At 43.2% G+C, this 16,333-nt stretch overlaps 1 protein-coding gene across 7 annotated transcripts in view; it reads right to left on the bottom strand.

The window, feature by feature from the left end:
* The window catches only part of LOC127441137 (nuclear factor 1 B-type-like), a 126,772-nt gene that overhangs the window by 29,016 nt on the left and 81,423 nt on the right, over positions 1 to 16,333 (bottom strand). For 6 of the 7 annotated variants that reach the window (XM_051698362.1, XM_051698367.1, XM_051698354.1 and 3 more), the window contains exons 5-6: positions 9,089 to 9,209; positions 8,892 to 9,004 (exon numbers count right to left, since the gene is read on the bottom strand). In XM_051698362.1, coding sequence (XP_051554322.1) covers positions 8,892 to 9,004; positions 9,089 to 9,209 — 234 coding nt within the window. Of the gene's footprint in view, positions 1 to 546; positions 1,204 to 8,891; positions 9,005 to 9,088; positions 9,210 to 16,333 lie in introns of those variants that run through there. The other variant, XM_051698377.1, reaches the window with a different exon arrangement.

The raw sequence follows: 16,333 nt of genomic DNA, 5'->3' as shown, positions 1-16,333 counted from the left end.
GATACATATAATAGGTATGCTTTAAGTAAAGTGACAAAAGCAATGTCTTCTTATAAACATCCATAAGATATTTTTAAGTGGTTATAAGACATTACAAGTCATGCTGGAAGTTATATACACACACATGCACAAAATAAAAAATAACACACATTCAATGTAAATTTTTATATATTACGAAATATACTTGTAAAGCAACAAGATTCAAATATATCAGAAACTCTAAATATGGATGTTGCTCACACATGTAGCCAATCTTCTGTGGTTATAATTATTTATGAGAAGTTATAACTTATTATATGTGTAATATGTATAATGCATTTATAATGCCTTTACAATGCATTATAAATATGGGCTTTATAGAAAGTGTTACCATATTTTTTTACATCTTAAAAATAAATATATTTCAATTTCTCATTAAACATTAGGTTCTCATTGCAAACTATAAAAAAAATCAACACATTTATATAACAATATATAATTAATTTTTACATAATTTATATAATTTTATATATTTACATACTAAATAATGTATTAGGTTTTTACTGTAATTAGCAATAATCACTGGAAATGATACAGCTATAATTCAACAAAATGACAGCTATAAATTCTTGCTAGAAAACAATGCAATACTGTGTTTTGTTTATAATTTTCAACCCATTTTAACTGACTCATCCAAGACTTTAAGTCATTCTCAAAATTTCAACAACATCATGCACGGTCTCTTTGCCATCAAGATGCAGTAACTTTACCATAGTGACATATTTAAATGAGTAGAATTTGAGCAAACAATGTTCAATATATCATTGAAATCCAAGTATGCAATGCACATGAACATGGTCAAAGACCACAAGACAAATTGACAATACAACTGGCCTGAAACTCTTTCACACTGGCCATCCTTATCATTGAGCCCTTTAATGTCCAAGAAAGTACAGCCAACAACATATAGACAAGCTTATTTTATGACATTTTGCATGGCTTGTTTTGGCGTCTCTCCTTCTCGCTTGCTGTCTGAAATGCAGTGTATCATCTATCTAGTTTGATTGTGTAAGGAAAACATTGACTTCACATCACATCTACTTCCAACAAGATACAAAAAAAGAGTCTGATCATCTGTTTCTCCAGCAGACATGGAGGAGACACGGCGCTTGGCCTGCGTGTCTCTGGCGCTCCTCCCTGACAATCACAGATGAGATGAGAAAACTGAAAAGAAAGGGAGGCAGATGCAATGAAATAGGAATAATAAAATGAGGAAAGGTGAGGGAGGGGGAAATATAGCTAATGACTTTTCAGCAAGCACTTCTCATTATGTGCAAGACTGTCTTGTGATTGTGTGTTTGGTTTAACAAGGCAGCTTTGCATGAAGGAATGCATCGCTACACTACGTCTTTGTATATTTAACTTCATACAGTAAATGATCCATCTCTATTCTCTCTCTCTCTCTCTCTCTCGTTTTTTGTGTTGTGATTGAAGGAAAAAGGTTATCATGACTCACAGTACAAAGGCACTGGAATGTAGGGGGATTCCGTATGTGATTTTTTGCGTGTATGTGTGTGTGTTCGTGCTTAGCTATAGTTTGGGGACAAAAATGTTGCTAAAAATTCTCTAAATCTGACTAATTCTATCTTTGGGGACATTCAGGGACGTCTTGTAAACAATCCCTATGTTCCTTGTCCACAGCAAATGATGACCACAGAAAACAAGGAAAATCTGGTTAAACTAGACACAACTCATGCATTTTTACAGTCTACAAGCATAAAGGTTAAAACTATTTTCTTTACATAGTTTTCAAGGAAAATAACTAGCATTACTGTAAATCGGACATTTAATCTTTTCCTGTGCATAGTCTAAAGATAAACCTTATGCTCTTATGAAAGATAACAAGGATTTTAAAAGAGCGACCTCACTCTGTCGAGGTGAAATTTTGACTGAACTTTTTTTTTCTCCAGACATGTCAGCATTTAGCTTTCGAATCAAATATTGTCACCACACCTGTTGCAACAGAACATGGAAATAGTTCTAAAAAAATGCCGCATGGAATTGAGTTTCCCCAGGAGTATTAATTAGGAAGAACAGAAGAAAGGTGGGTGGGAAATCAAGAGAATGAGAAGATAACAGAAACAACACTGTATGTGAGCAGTTGACCTTTTTTTTTTTTAAGACCAAGATTTTAGGTTAAAGTTAATCAGAAAGTGTAAGGGAAAGTGTTTGTTGTAGGTGCTGTGACTGGCCATACTGTCTTCACTAGTTCAATGGTTCTGTTATATAAAAAAATATATTTTATAAAAGTACAAATAGTCCATGTAGTCTCTCAATTATTATGAGGTTATAAAAACTGCATAATTATAAAAGAAATAAGCAAATGCTGTTTAAAATAGTTTTAGGTGGAGTATTGCATGTCAACTACCCATATATCTCCCAAAAGGCACAAACAAACTGTAATATGTTTGAATAGAGTCTTGGGAACAACTGTTCACATCTGAGAACACAGATCAGGAAAACTTTTTTTAGGCTACAACAACAGTTGGCCATCAAACAATTCCCAGAGCTGTTCCATCCCAAAGAAAAAAAGACAGTGACAGGGAGTGAGAGAGCCAATTATTTTGGGATGGTGGCCATATGAAATATCTCCTTTTCAGAGTTTATTTGATAGAAAATCAGACAGGTATATTTCTGTTTGAATGTGTTTATGCATGTGTTTCTCTGTGCACAAGAGGAATGGTTTGGCTGAGGCAGTTTCCGTCTGTCAAGGCCTCATATGTCTTTAATATGCATGCTTCGCTCCTTCTGATATGAGTTTTACAAAACAAACCACATTCTCATGAGCTCTGTCCCTCTCACTTCTACCCCATCCCCCTCTTCACTCCACTCTCCATCCCATTTTTCAGTCACAATCGCCAAATTATTATTATTATTATCATTTTTATTAATAATAATAATATGTATAACAACAGCAATATTATTGCTGACAAACTAAGTTAATTATGACAGAGTGGAATCTTTACGAATAGAGATTAGTAAGAGATTTCGCAATTTATCAATAGATGCGAGAAGGAACCGATGGCCAATTAAGTAGAAAAGTGTGAATATCAGTAAAATAAATAAATAAATACATTTTAAACCGATCATCAATCTACCTCTCAATAATGACAATTATTGTCAACAAACAAAGTCAATTATGACAAAGTAGAATCTTTCCAAATAGAGATTAGAGATTTTGACATTTATCGGTTGACCCAAGAAGTGTTAGAGCAAGTACGAGTACCGATACTCACCAAAACGATACCTTTTTGTTTTATTTTTACTGAATTTCATATCAACAGTTTTTTTAATTTTATTATCAAAATGGTGTCTAAATAAATGAATTCATTAAACTTTAATCAAATGAAAATAGAACTATTACTCTTTTAACATAATACTGTATTATTTCTATCAAATGATTTGTGCGCTGAATGTTTACGGAATGACGTGTACCACAGATGGATTTTTGGTATTGGAGCATTTTAACGAGCATGGGCAGAAGTACATGACCGCGGTATCGGACCCGATTCTGATACCAGTATCTGTAATGGGACATCCCTAAAAAAAGATTAAGATTACATTGTTCTGTTACATTGGATTACATCCACAGGCATCATCGCAAGAGGAAAGACTAACTTTTCACAGATTCCTTATCAATGATCCTGAGTGACTGAAGCTGTGGCTGCTCGCTGTTCACTGGGATATCAAAATACCCATTGAGTCACTAAAATATATTTCCCCTGCTGATTTCAGACCAGCCGAGGGATCCAATGATACTGACGTCACGTGAGAGGTAGTTTGAACTTCACCCTTGTGACTGTTAATACCATAGCAGGATGGAAGTGAACATTTTTCCTTAAAAAAGTTTTAAATATTGATCTATTTGTTACACACACCAAGCGTTTCGCTTCAGAAGACATTAATCATTTGGAGTCGTATGGATTACTTTTGTGATGGCAATATGGATTTTTGGAGCTTTAAGATTTTGGCACCCATTCACTTGCATTTTTATGGACCTACAGAGCAGAAATATTCTTCTAAAAATCATAATTTATGTTCTGCAGAAGAGAAAGTCATATACATCTGGGATGGCATGAGAGTAAGTAAATGATGAAAGAATTTTCACTTTTGGGTGAACTATCCCTTTAAGGAGGATAGGAAATCATATTTATATGTAGTGAGTGTGTCCTGGTTTCAGAAAAAAGAATATGGAATTTGGAAATATCAGATTAAATACAATAAAGATGTTTCACTGAAATAACTGAGCGCTGTTTTTTATTGCTCAATTTCTCTTTCTCTCTTTCTCTCTCTCTCTCTCTCTCTCTCTCTATCTCTGTCTCTTTCTCATACTGGCCACCTGTTGGTCGTCAAGAGACAAGTTCTAACAGACGCTGTCGCACCTGCCTGCCTCTATTTCTCTGTCTCACACAAATGTTTATTAAATGCTGTCCCACTTGTGTACATCCTAAATCACATAACACAATCTGATCCCACACATAATGCACAAACTTTATTAAGCTAAATTCTGAAACTCACAAATAAAGAAATGGGAGAAGGGCATGTTAACTAGTGAGTAACAAGTGTAACTAATGCTGCTGACTGTTAAGATCTCCCCTTTCACTACCCCCTCCCCCGTTCCATCTGGATCTGGTGTCTAAACACAAAGGTCACAACCCTGCCCTGACCTTTGACACACCCACTTCAGAAGCCAGGTCAAGTTCAAAGATTGCCACACGCCAGACAAATCCCCCTTTATGAGGGGAAACCCGACTAATCAATTACCTAACCATGCAGACAGCACACACGTCGAGACTGATCTACATCTCAGGGATTGTTTCTTATACTTGAATTAAAGCAGTTATGTTTTTGATTATTTTTAATAAATAATAAAAAATAAGTTAAATAATAAAAAAATTATTAATTCTCTATCCTAGCATAATGTGCAGAGACAACTATTAGATTGATTTCCCTGAAAAGTGGAATACTCTATAATCGAGTTACAGCAGGTTTTTGCAAAACCGAGCTAAAGTCTTCATCTGTCTGTATAATTATGCATGACACAATGCGTAATCGAATACTTCACTGAAGGACATCAAATATGCCAGGTTAAATACAAGTGATTTCTGTCTTTCGGAACAACGCACAATGCCAAGGTCAATTCTGGTCTGATTAACGTGCATAAATGCAGGACAAAGACAAGCTACAATCAGATTATCTAGGTTTGTTAGTCTGACTTCACACAAATCGGACTGATGCAAATGAAATAGAACATTTAAAGTGCATGCACATAATAGCTGTGCATTCAAAACCCTGCTATTTTGTTTATTTGAATGACTAGAAATTTGAGTCGCTAGCTCATCTATGACATTTAGTGGGAATGTGTATGGTAACCGTTTGTAATATTCGGTTAACTGTGAGGGTTCACGAGCGGTTATTTGGATATTTCTTCGAGAGTTGGGACTCAGGAATAAAGAATGTTAATTGCAATGGATAGGAGTCAAACACTCCTCAAAATAGCAGAGAATAAAGTCCACAACGAGCTATAAGCCTAAACAGCACAACACATAGATAGATCTTAGAAAAATAAAATCACTCACATTAAAGTCAAACAAAAAAAAAATCAAACTGTCACTGCCTGCAACGTAGTATTCTTAACCAATGGAAAATACAAAATATTTGTGCTAAACCTGATATAGAGCATTCAGAAATTATTCAGACCCTTTAATATTTTTCACATTTTGTTATGTTGCAGCCTTATGCTAAAATGCATTAAATTATTTATTATTATCAATCTACACTCCATACCCCATAATGACAAAGCAAATACCAGATTTATGATAACTTTGGAAATGTATTAAAAATAAAAAAAACTGAAATATCACATTGACATAAGTATTCAGACCCTTTGCTATGACACTTGAAATTTAGCTCAGGTGCATCCCATTTCTCTGGATCATCTTTGAGATGTTTCTACACTTTGACTGGAGTCCACCTGTGGCAAATTCAATTGATTGGACATGATTTGGAAAGGCACACATCTGCCTACAAAAGGTATCACAGCTGAAAATGCATATCAGAGCAAAAACCAAGCCATGAGGTCAAAGGAACTGACTGCAGAGCTCAGAGACAGGATTGTGTCAAGGTACAGATCTGGGGAAGGCATAATTCTTAAATGGAAGAAGTTTGGAACAACCAGGACTCTTCCTAGAGCTGGCCGCCTGGCTAAACTGAGAAATCATGGAAGAAGGACCTTGTTAAGAGAGGTGACCAAGAACCCGATGGTCTCTCTGGTTGAGCTCCAGAGATCATGTGTGGAGATGGGAGAAACTTGCAGAAGGACAACCATCACTGCAACACTCCACCGATCTGGGCTTTATTGCAGAGTTCCCAGACAGAAGCCTCTTCTCAGTGCAAGACACAAAAAAGCCAGCTTGGAATTAGCGAAAAGCACCTAAAGGACTCTCAGACAGTGAGAAATAAGATTCTCTGGTCTGATGAAATGAAGATTGAACTGTTTGGCCTCAATTCCAAGCGTCATGTCTGGAGGAAACCAGGCACCGCTCATCACCTGTGCAATACCATCCCAACGGTGAAGCATGGTGGTGGTAGCATCATGTTGTGGGGGTGTTTTTCAATGGCTGGAACTAGGGGACTGATCAGGGTTGAAGGAAAGCTGAATGCAGCAAAATACAGAGATATCCTTATTGAAAACCTTTTCCAGGACCTCAGGCTGGGCTGAAGGTTCACCTTCCAACAGGACAATGACCCTAAGCACACAGCCAAGACAATGCAAGAGTGTCTTAGGGACTGTCATTGAGTGGCCCAGCCAGAGCCTGGACTTGAACCCGGTCTCTGGAGAGACCAGAAAATGTCTGTCCACTGACGGTCCCCATCCAACCTGTCAAGAGTTTGAGAGGATATGCAGAGAAGAATGGCAGAAAATCCCCAAATCCAGGTGTGCAAAGCTTGTCATATCATACCCCAAAAGACTTGAGGCTGTAACCGCTGCCAAAGGTACTTCAACTAAGTACTGAGTTGAGGGTCTGAATACTTATGTCAATGTGATATTTCAGTTTTGAATAAATTTGCACAGTTATCAAAAATCTGGTTTTTGCTTTGTCATTATGGGGTATGGAGTGTAGATTGATGTGAAAAAAATAATAATAATAATTTAAAGCATTTTAGCATAAGGCTGCAATATAACAAAATGGGAAAAAAATTAAGGGGTCTGAATACTTTCTGAATGCACTGTATGTGCTCTGCCTGGGCAGGTGAGAAGGATATAGCTGCAGGCTGAGCTCCAAAAAAGGGCAGGAGCTTCAAACAGCCAGCAAAGCTATGCAAAGCCCCAAACCTAACCCTTTTCCCTAGCCCTAACTGTGTGTGGAAGTGTTGACCCCTTTTGGAGTTGGCCCCAACCCCCTTCTGGAGTCACCCCATCCTCTTTTAGAGATTCCACCCCCATTTGGAGATCTCCGGTCAGCAGCTATGCCTACTTGGGGCAGGTTGAAATTTTCGTGAGGCAGTGAACACTAGTATTGTCATGAATCATATGCATGGAGTTGCACTGCTACGGTTTAATAGCCTCTTCGGAAGGCTTTGATTTTTAAATGGTTTAGCATTTAAATTGTAAAATTATTGTCTGTACACTAGAGCAAATGGAAAAACACATTGGCTGACCGTTTATGAAGAGCTGAAAAAAAATCTCGAATTATGTGTAACAGTCATACTTGAACTTCTTCAGAATGTCAAATCTTTGTGACATCTGTGCTAAAAAAGCTAGATGCAGCGCAAATAATGGTTAAACAGAACGCAGGTGTCTTGCAGTGTGTTTACAAATATTAAAGTTCTTTTTAACTTGACACTGAGGTGCTGCATTACGCTGCAAAAAAAAAAAAAATAAATAAAAGTGAGATGTTCTCAACGCTCCATTAAGACGTCCATCCAGCATGTGTTTACATAATAATTTGTCGGGTACCGTCAAGCTCAGTTTGGGTTGAAGACCTCTATTGTACATGTAGAATACCCGAATAATGATTTTAGTATTCGAATACAGGCATGTTGAAAGGTTAACCAATTATCGACTATCCGTGCACATCCCAAGCATTTAGAGTGTGAAACTTGTTTAGAAAGTGTCATTATTTTTGTAATTCCCTTGGTGCCACTAGTGGTGCAGAAATAACACAGCTTGAACTTTTAAACTGGGAATATTTTGGTATGTTGCTTTAAAGAATAAAATATAGGCTGCAAAACCGGTCTTGGAAATGTAGCAATTAAACTACTGAGATATGAACCCGGACCCAAGACTGGCACACACATGCCCATACAACACAAGACTGGACAGTTCCACCCTGTCCAAGTGTGACATTATTTCTCCAATAAATGGAGTCTTATCAGAAGTTTCAATCAAAACAAAACAATAAGACAACTGGCTCTTTCTTTCTGTGAGAGTACAATTTAACTGTGCAGAACACTGAAAGCTTTACTGTTGTTCAAATCATGAGCTTTCAGAAGGCTGACAGAAGTTATGAGAATGCCACAGGCTGATGCTGACTAATGTGTTTTTGATCAGTATTGCATGACTGGAGTTCACTGAGTATTTCAAAAGTGAAGACCAGTTTATCAACATCATGCTTTACTGAGAGCAGGAGAGAGGGAAATCTAAAAAAAAAAAAACTAAACAAAAAAAAAAATATCTTGACAGGTGAAAAAGAGAGAGGGTGGGTTAAAAAAGCTGAAGCAGTATAAAATAGCTATAATAGTGCTCAAATGGAGGAAATAAGCTATGAGAAATCGCTTGATGAGCGCAGTTTTCATTCATATGTTGACATATTTGCTATTGAAATAGGAAGTTTGGGTCTCTCTCTCACCTTGGTCTCTCTCATGCCAAGGTCTGCTGGCCGGGGAACTGGGGGACGAGTAGAAGTCCGGCCCAGTTGGACTGGTCTCCATACTGTCCTCTGGGATCGTCTTAGGCCGCTTACTGCAAAGGACAGATGAACATAGATTAATAATGTATGTGTTTGTGTGTCTATAATTGTAAGTGTGTTTGAACATCCATACTAACCTGCCAGGTGGGGACGAGAGGGACCGGTGTAAACTCACTCCAGAGTTCAGGTCTTGATAATATGGTTGGCTCGGCATGTCAGCCATAGTGAAGTTCACTCCTGCACCCTGCGTGATGGGAGCTGAAGAGACAGAAAGAGAGAAATAAGACAGTGGAAATAAGCAATCGACAGATTTAGATGCTTAGTGGTTTTCAACTGGTATATTGTAACCAGTCTGATAGGATTGCAGACAGCCGAGGAAAAACCATGCTAAATGCAAATAATAAAATGCAACTAAGAATATAATTGTGCATAGTTAGGATGGCAAAATAAATGGACTTAACAACTTTTAAAAGGGATGAAAAAAACTCTTAACATATTGTTTGTCATTAACGTCAAACACCTTGTGTCCAATCAAACTCTACGACTATTAGGTGAAAATTCATCTGCCACTAACCAAATTAGGTAAACCAAAAAAAGTTAAAAGAAAATACGATCCAGACTATGTTTAATATAGTTTCACATGTAACAGGGATAAATATGATTTGTGTCAACCACAATGTGTTTTGTTGAATTACTGGGATTGAGAACCGGTAATTGGTATGGAGACTTTGGCATATTGTTGAGCCTATCAGTTCTTGGTAATAATAATGCATTTCATTTTTGTTTACTTTTGTTCGATAAAACATTTTGCTACTGTGTTGGGACTTAGATCTTCAATTCAGTATAAGGAGTCAATTAGCTAAATTTCTTTTGACACTCTCTCTCTCATACACACACAGTTATAAGCTGTTATTCAGAGCAATATTTGCATAAAGGCAAACCCAAACATGAATGTAGCTGTAACTCAATCTGAGAGAGAACAGACCTAAGGGCTGTAACAGTCTAAAGTGTGTCAGAGATATCATATCTACACAAAAACCACAATATCCATAGCACCGTTCAGCGGTCTAACCACTGTCACCACCCTTTTTGTTTATATACAATAGCATGCCACAGCTAGTTTAGTCTTTTATGAAGGGAAAACTCTATATGAGGCTGCCTTATAAACTTACTATTTATCAAAAATACAGTATATACCTAATATGTCTAAGTGATTTAGAAGCTGTACTCTGGCATTGAAAAACAATTGTGCAATTTAAAGTAGCATCTTTTTATTTTTTAGAAGTGCTATTAACATCTAATTTTTCATACATGAGATTCCAAAGATATCATTTCACTGATAATATGATGTCATTCAATTAAATTAATTTAAATAGCACTTTTTACAATACATACTGTATGTTGTAAGCCACTTTACAAAGAGTAGTGAATTACAAACCCTACAGCAAGCAAAAGGCAACAGTAGCAAGGAAAAACTTCCTTTTTTATTTTGTGTTAAAATTTCTGCATGCATAACAAAACTAGCTCTTGTTGAATTCATATGCAAGGGTTTGTGACTATAAATAAGACATTTATTATTTTTTGTTTACGAACCTTTATTCATATAAACATTAACATTTTGCTTGCTTGTTTTCTTTGCAGTTGATTGAGGAGATACACTCTTAAAGTTTAAGCTTCAGTGTGTGTGTGTGAATCATTTTCAGTAATGTGTGTATGTTCTCATGTATGACATGAGATGGCCTGAGGGTCTGACCTGAAGAAAATACATGTGAACATACTGTCAATCTCTGTTGGCAAAGAGCCCAAGACTTACAGTAAGCAGGTATGCATTTGTTCCAGTACATTTATATGTACACTCACAACAATCCACTGTTCTCATTGTAACCTCATTTGAACTACACCACAGGACAGAATGGCCATTACATTTTACACCTAAGACCTTAAGTGTGTAGTAAACCCTCTGTAAGTTTAGAATGTGTTGTTTTGTGTGCTAAATGGAGCTTTCTGCATAGCCGATTGAAAACGGTCACAATAATGACAGTGTGTGTGTTTATGTGGGGCAGATCATGAGCATTCTGTTACATGTAGGTATGACATGGATCATTTACAGTGTCACAGAGTGCATCATACACCATTAGGATGATAATGAGTGTCTTTGTGTGAGTGAGTGTGTGTGTGTGTGTGTGTGTGTGTGTGGGCAGGTTTAAGTGGTTTACGAGGACATTTTTTTTAGGTTACAAACTGGTAATTACAAGGGTATTATGCTATAAATGTTGTTTATGAGGACATTTCTAGTGCCCCCATAATTCAAATCACTTAAAAAACATACTAAACGATGTTTTATTGAAAATGTAAAAATGCAGGAAGTTTTTTGTGAGGGTTAGGTTTAGGGGTAGGGTTAGGGTTAGGGGATAGAATCATCATGGTTACTTTCGTAACCTCCGTTCCCTGATCTGTCGATGTAGTGACACTAGGGGTCACTCTTGGGAGCCCCAAACACCTCTGCTTTTTTGAATAAAGGCTAATGGGAATTGGCAAGTGGAATTTGCATGCCACTCCCCCGGACATACGGGTATAAAAGGAGCTGTTATGCAACCACTCATTCAGGTTTTGTGCTGAGGAGCCGAGACCAGGTCCCGGCCATTTCAGCGGGTAGCTCAGCGTTGTGGCAAGAGGGACACAAAGTCTCATTCCCTCCATCAGGGAACGGAGGTTACAAAAGTAACCATGATGTTCCCTATCTGTCACTCACTCGACGTTGCGTCAATGTAGTGACACTAGGGGTCCCTATACAAAACGCCACAACTATCTGAACTGTGTTACGTGAACTGGCGGTGCGTGACGGGCAGACCGCTGTGTGCCTCGTAGCCAGCGCACCAGGCCGTCAAGTAACCTCCCCCAACGCTCTTATAAGCGTCGAACGGTCCTTCAGGAACAAGTCAACTGCCCAACAATAGGGACAGGCCAGCCCAGCCGAGGCCTCTTTCCTCTTTTTTCTCCCCAAAAAGAGTGGAATTTGTTAACCGACTGGGAGCCATAAGTGTCTACGTCGGGGGGTATCCGTGGAGACCACACCCCACCCAAAAAAAGGGGGGGGGGTATTTTGAGTGGAATACATCACATGGTCTTACCGAGTCTCATCGGAAGTATGTCATGTGGAGAGGTCCTATGGAATGTCCAACCTGAATGGGGAAGAGTTTCTACAAAGCATGGCGAACGGGGGCAGAGGGGCCTCTGCCCAAGGAAGATGCAGTTTACCAACAGGGAAACGATTTTACGGAAGATATCACATGGGGTCGCCTTCAGGGAACCAGCACATGTGGAGCACTTACCTCAGTACAGGGCCTTATTCGCGCACGTACTGGGCCGGCAGCGAGTTTCTCCGCAAACTCAACTGCCAGAGGGCTAAGGACAAAAAGTCATCCAGGAATCACAGTCTGTGAACACGACTGGGAGTCAAGAGCACACGTCTTCACCTCAAGGGAGGGGAAAGGCACTATGCACAAGTGGTACACCCGGCCAGCTGTCCCGGAACTTACCTGCTTGTGCCTGCCAATACAAGGGACGTGACCAGCTCAACCCAGAGATTGTAGAACCTCGCAAAGGTGTTGGGTGCTGCCCAGCCCACTGCTCTGCAGATGTCTGCCAAAGAAGTGCCACTGCCCAGGGCCCAGGAGGCCGCCAAACTCCTGGTAGAGTGGGCTCGTAACCCCGCAGGGGGTGTCACATCCTGAGCCTGATATGCTATCGCAGTGGCGTCAATGACCCAGTGGGCGATCCTCTGTTTGGAGACAGTGCTTCCTTTACGCTGTCCACCAAAGCAGACAAAGAGCTGCTCGGAGCTTCTAAAGCTCTGCGTGCGATCCAAATAGATGCGTAAAGCTCGCACCGGACACAGCAACGCCAAGGCTGGGTCTGCCTCCTCCTGGGGCAGCACTTGCAGGTTCACCACCTGATCCCTAAAAGGGGTTGTGGGAACCTTGGGCACATAGCCCGGTCAGGGTCTCAGGATCACATGAGAGTAACCCTGACCGAACTCCTGGCACGATTCGCTGACAGAGAACGCCTGCAGGTCCCCTACCCTCTTGATGGAAGAAAGCGCAGTCAGGAGGGCAGTCTTCAAAGAGAGTGCCTTAAGCTCAGCTGACTCCAAGGGCTCAAAGGGAGCTCCCCGTAGACGCGAAGGACTACAGAGAGGTCCCACGAGGGGACAAGGCGCCGTCTGGAGGGATTCAACCTCCTAGCGCCTCTCAGGAACCTGATGATCAAGTCGTGCTTCCCCAAGTTCTTACCATCTACTGCATCGTGATGAGCCGAAATAGCGGCTACATACACCTTCAAGGTGGAGGGGGATAGCCACCCCTCCAGCCTCTCCTGCAGGAAGGAAAGCACCAATCCAACTGCACACCTCTGGGGGTCTTTGCGTCGGGAATAACACCACTTAGCGAACAGACGCCACTTCAAGGCATACAGGCGCCTCGTAGATGGAGCCCTAGCCTGAGTGATCATGTCTACCACCGCAGGTGGTAGGCCACTTAGGTCTTCCACGTCCCGTCAAAGGGCCAGATGTGAAGATTCCAGAGGTCTGGTCGCGGGTGCCAGATGGTGCCCCATCCCTGAGAAAGAAGGTCCTTCCTCAGGGGAATTCACCAGGGGGGTGGACTGTCGCGTGGAGCATGAGATCCGAGAACCATGTCTGGGTGGACCAGTAGGGTGCTACTAGGACGATCTGCTCCTCGTCCTCCCTGACCTTGCACAGGGTCTGTGCAAGTAGGCTCACTGGGGGAAATGCGTATTTGCGTAGTCCAGGGGGCAAGCTGTGTGCCAGCGCATCTACGCTGAGGGGTGCCTCGGTCAGGGCGTACCAAAGCGGGCAGTGGGAAGATTCCTGGGAAGCAAACAGGTCTACCTGTGCTCGACCGAATCGACTCCAAATCAGCTGGACCACCTTGGGGTTGAGTCTCCACTCTCCCCTGAGGGTAACCTGTCATGACAGCGCATCCGCTGCAGTGTTGAGGTCGCCCGGGATGTGAGTGGCTCATAGCGACTTGAGGCGCTGCTGACTCCAGAGGAGGAGGTGGCGGGTGAGTTGTGACATGCAACGGGAGTGTAGACCACCTTGACGGTTGATGTACGCTACCGTCACTGTGATGTCCGTCCGGACCAACATGTGCTTGCCCTGGATCTGGACCTTCGTGAAGACGCGAGGGGTCAAGGACAGGCCGAAGGTGAGGACCTTGTACTGGTATGCCTGGCCTTTGAAGGCAAACCGCAGGAAGGGTCTGTGTTGAGGTAAGACCGAGACGTGGAAGTACGCGTCCTTCAGGTCTACCGCTGCGAACCAATCATGATGCCAGACGCTCACTAGAATGCGTTTTTACATCAGCATCTTCAACGGGAGTCTGTGCAAAGCCCGGTTCAGTACTCGCAGGTCCAGGATTGGTTGCAACCCACCGCCTTTCTTCGGTACGATGAAGTAAGGGCTGTAGAACCCTTTCTTCATCTCGGCTGGAGGGACAGGCTCTATTGCGCCCTTGCGTAGAAGGGTCGTGATCTCCGCACCCAAGGAAGCGGCGTTCTTGCCCTTCACCGAGGTGAAGCGGATGCTGCTTAACCTGGGCGGGCACCTGGCGAACTGAATTGCATAGCCGAGTCGGACGGTCCGGGTCAGCCATCGCGACGGGTTTGAAAGCGCGAGCCACGCACCCAAACTCCGGGCGAGGGGGACCAAGGGAATGATCATGGCGGATATACCGGCGGGTGGTGTCTCACGGCGGGGCGGAGCTCGAGGTTCCACGTCGAGGACATCGAAGAATTTGAGTCCGGGGGACATCGAAGCACTTACCTGGCTCCTGCTGCCCACCATAAGATTGGCCGAGGAGGGGGGAGGAGGAATCTCATCCCCGTAGTCCACCATAACCAATCCGGTGTGGGTGCGTTTGTGCCACAGCTGGGCACACAGGGGCGGGGGGTCCGCTGCTGGAGCACCATACCTGCAAAAATGGGACGGTGGACGGTGGTCATGACGACGGCCATGTGCACCGGACATGTGACCCAGGAAACGAGAAAACCACTCTTTTGTCGAACTTTTGGGTACCGCAGCCTCTTGGGCATGTAGCAAAAAAATAAAACAAAAGATTCTCCTCCTGGCCCTCCACCGGGGGATGGAGTGGTCTGTTCACCAGCTCCAGAGAAGCAGGTTTCCTTGCCCATTGGTTGCCCGTCTGCTTCCTGCGTTGGGCTCCACGCCGGGGCCGGGCCACGGGGGCGGGCTGCGGCGGAGCCAGTGTTGTTGCTTCAGGAGGACGCCCTTGGCGACGAGCAGACGGGGTGTGGGGTCTTAAGCCGCACCGGGGCAGGATGTGTTATATGGCCTCTGTCTGCTTCTTCACCGCCGAGAACTGCTGGGCAAAGTCCTCGACGGTGTCGCCGAACAGGCCAAACTGGGAGATGGAGGCATCAAGGAACCGTGCCTTGTCAGCTTCTCGCATCTCAACCAAGTTGAGCCAAAGGTGGTGCTCCTGGACCACCAGGGTGGACATCGCCTGCCAGAGAGACCGCGCCGTGACCTTCATCGCCCGGAGAGTGAGGTCGGTCGCCGAGTGCAGTTCCCACATCAATCTCGGGTCAGAACTACCCTTGTGCAGCTCTTTTAGCGCCTTGGCTTGGTGTACTTGCAGGAGAGCCATGGCGTGCAGGGCGGAGGCGGCTTGTCCAACGGCACCGTAGGCCTTAGTCATCAGGGACCACATAAACCTACAGGCCCTGGATGGGAGCTTCGGGTGCCCGCGCCAGGTGGCAGCACTCTGCGGACACAAGTGCACCGCGAGCACCTTATCCACCTGGGGGATCAGCGAATACCCCCTGGCCGCTCCACCATCAAGGGTAGTGAGAGCGGGGGAGCTGAAAGACCGGGACCGGGCAGTAAAAGGTGCCTCCCATGATCTTTTCAGGTCCTCAAGCACTTCCGGAAAGAAAGGAACCGGGGCGGTGCATGGCCGTGGGTGGCGCCCCGAGCCCAGGAACCAATCATCGAGCCATGAGGGTTCTGGGGAGAGTGGAGGGTTCTATTCTAGCCCGACGCTCGCGGCCGCCTGGGAAAGCATGTCCGTCATTTCCGCGTCGGCCTGAGACTGGGCGATCATTCCCGAAGGAGGAAGCCCAGCCGAAGCCTCTGCGTCCGACTGGACGAGCCCACTCTCCGATGTTGCGCTCAATAACTCATCGTCTTCCCGGGCTCCAAACAAGAGGTCGAACTCGCCCTTAGACGAGCCGGCGGTCTCGTCCGAGCGCCTGACCGGGGCAAGCGAGCGTGCTGGGGAATGGGAGGTCCGTGGGGGGATACCCGGCGGAGGTGGTCCCATTGATGTCCCCAAATCGCC

The sequence above is a fragment of the Myxocyprinus asiaticus genome, chromosome 1, assembly GCF_019703515.2.
Source record: "Myxocyprinus asiaticus isolate MX2 ecotype Aquarium Trade chromosome 1, UBuf_Myxa_2, whole genome shotgun sequence".
Taxonomy (NCBI): domain Eukaryota; kingdom Metazoa; phylum Chordata; class Actinopteri; order Cypriniformes; family Catostomidae; genus Myxocyprinus; species Myxocyprinus asiaticus.
This window is presented reverse-complemented; position numbering and strand designations above follow the sequence as displayed.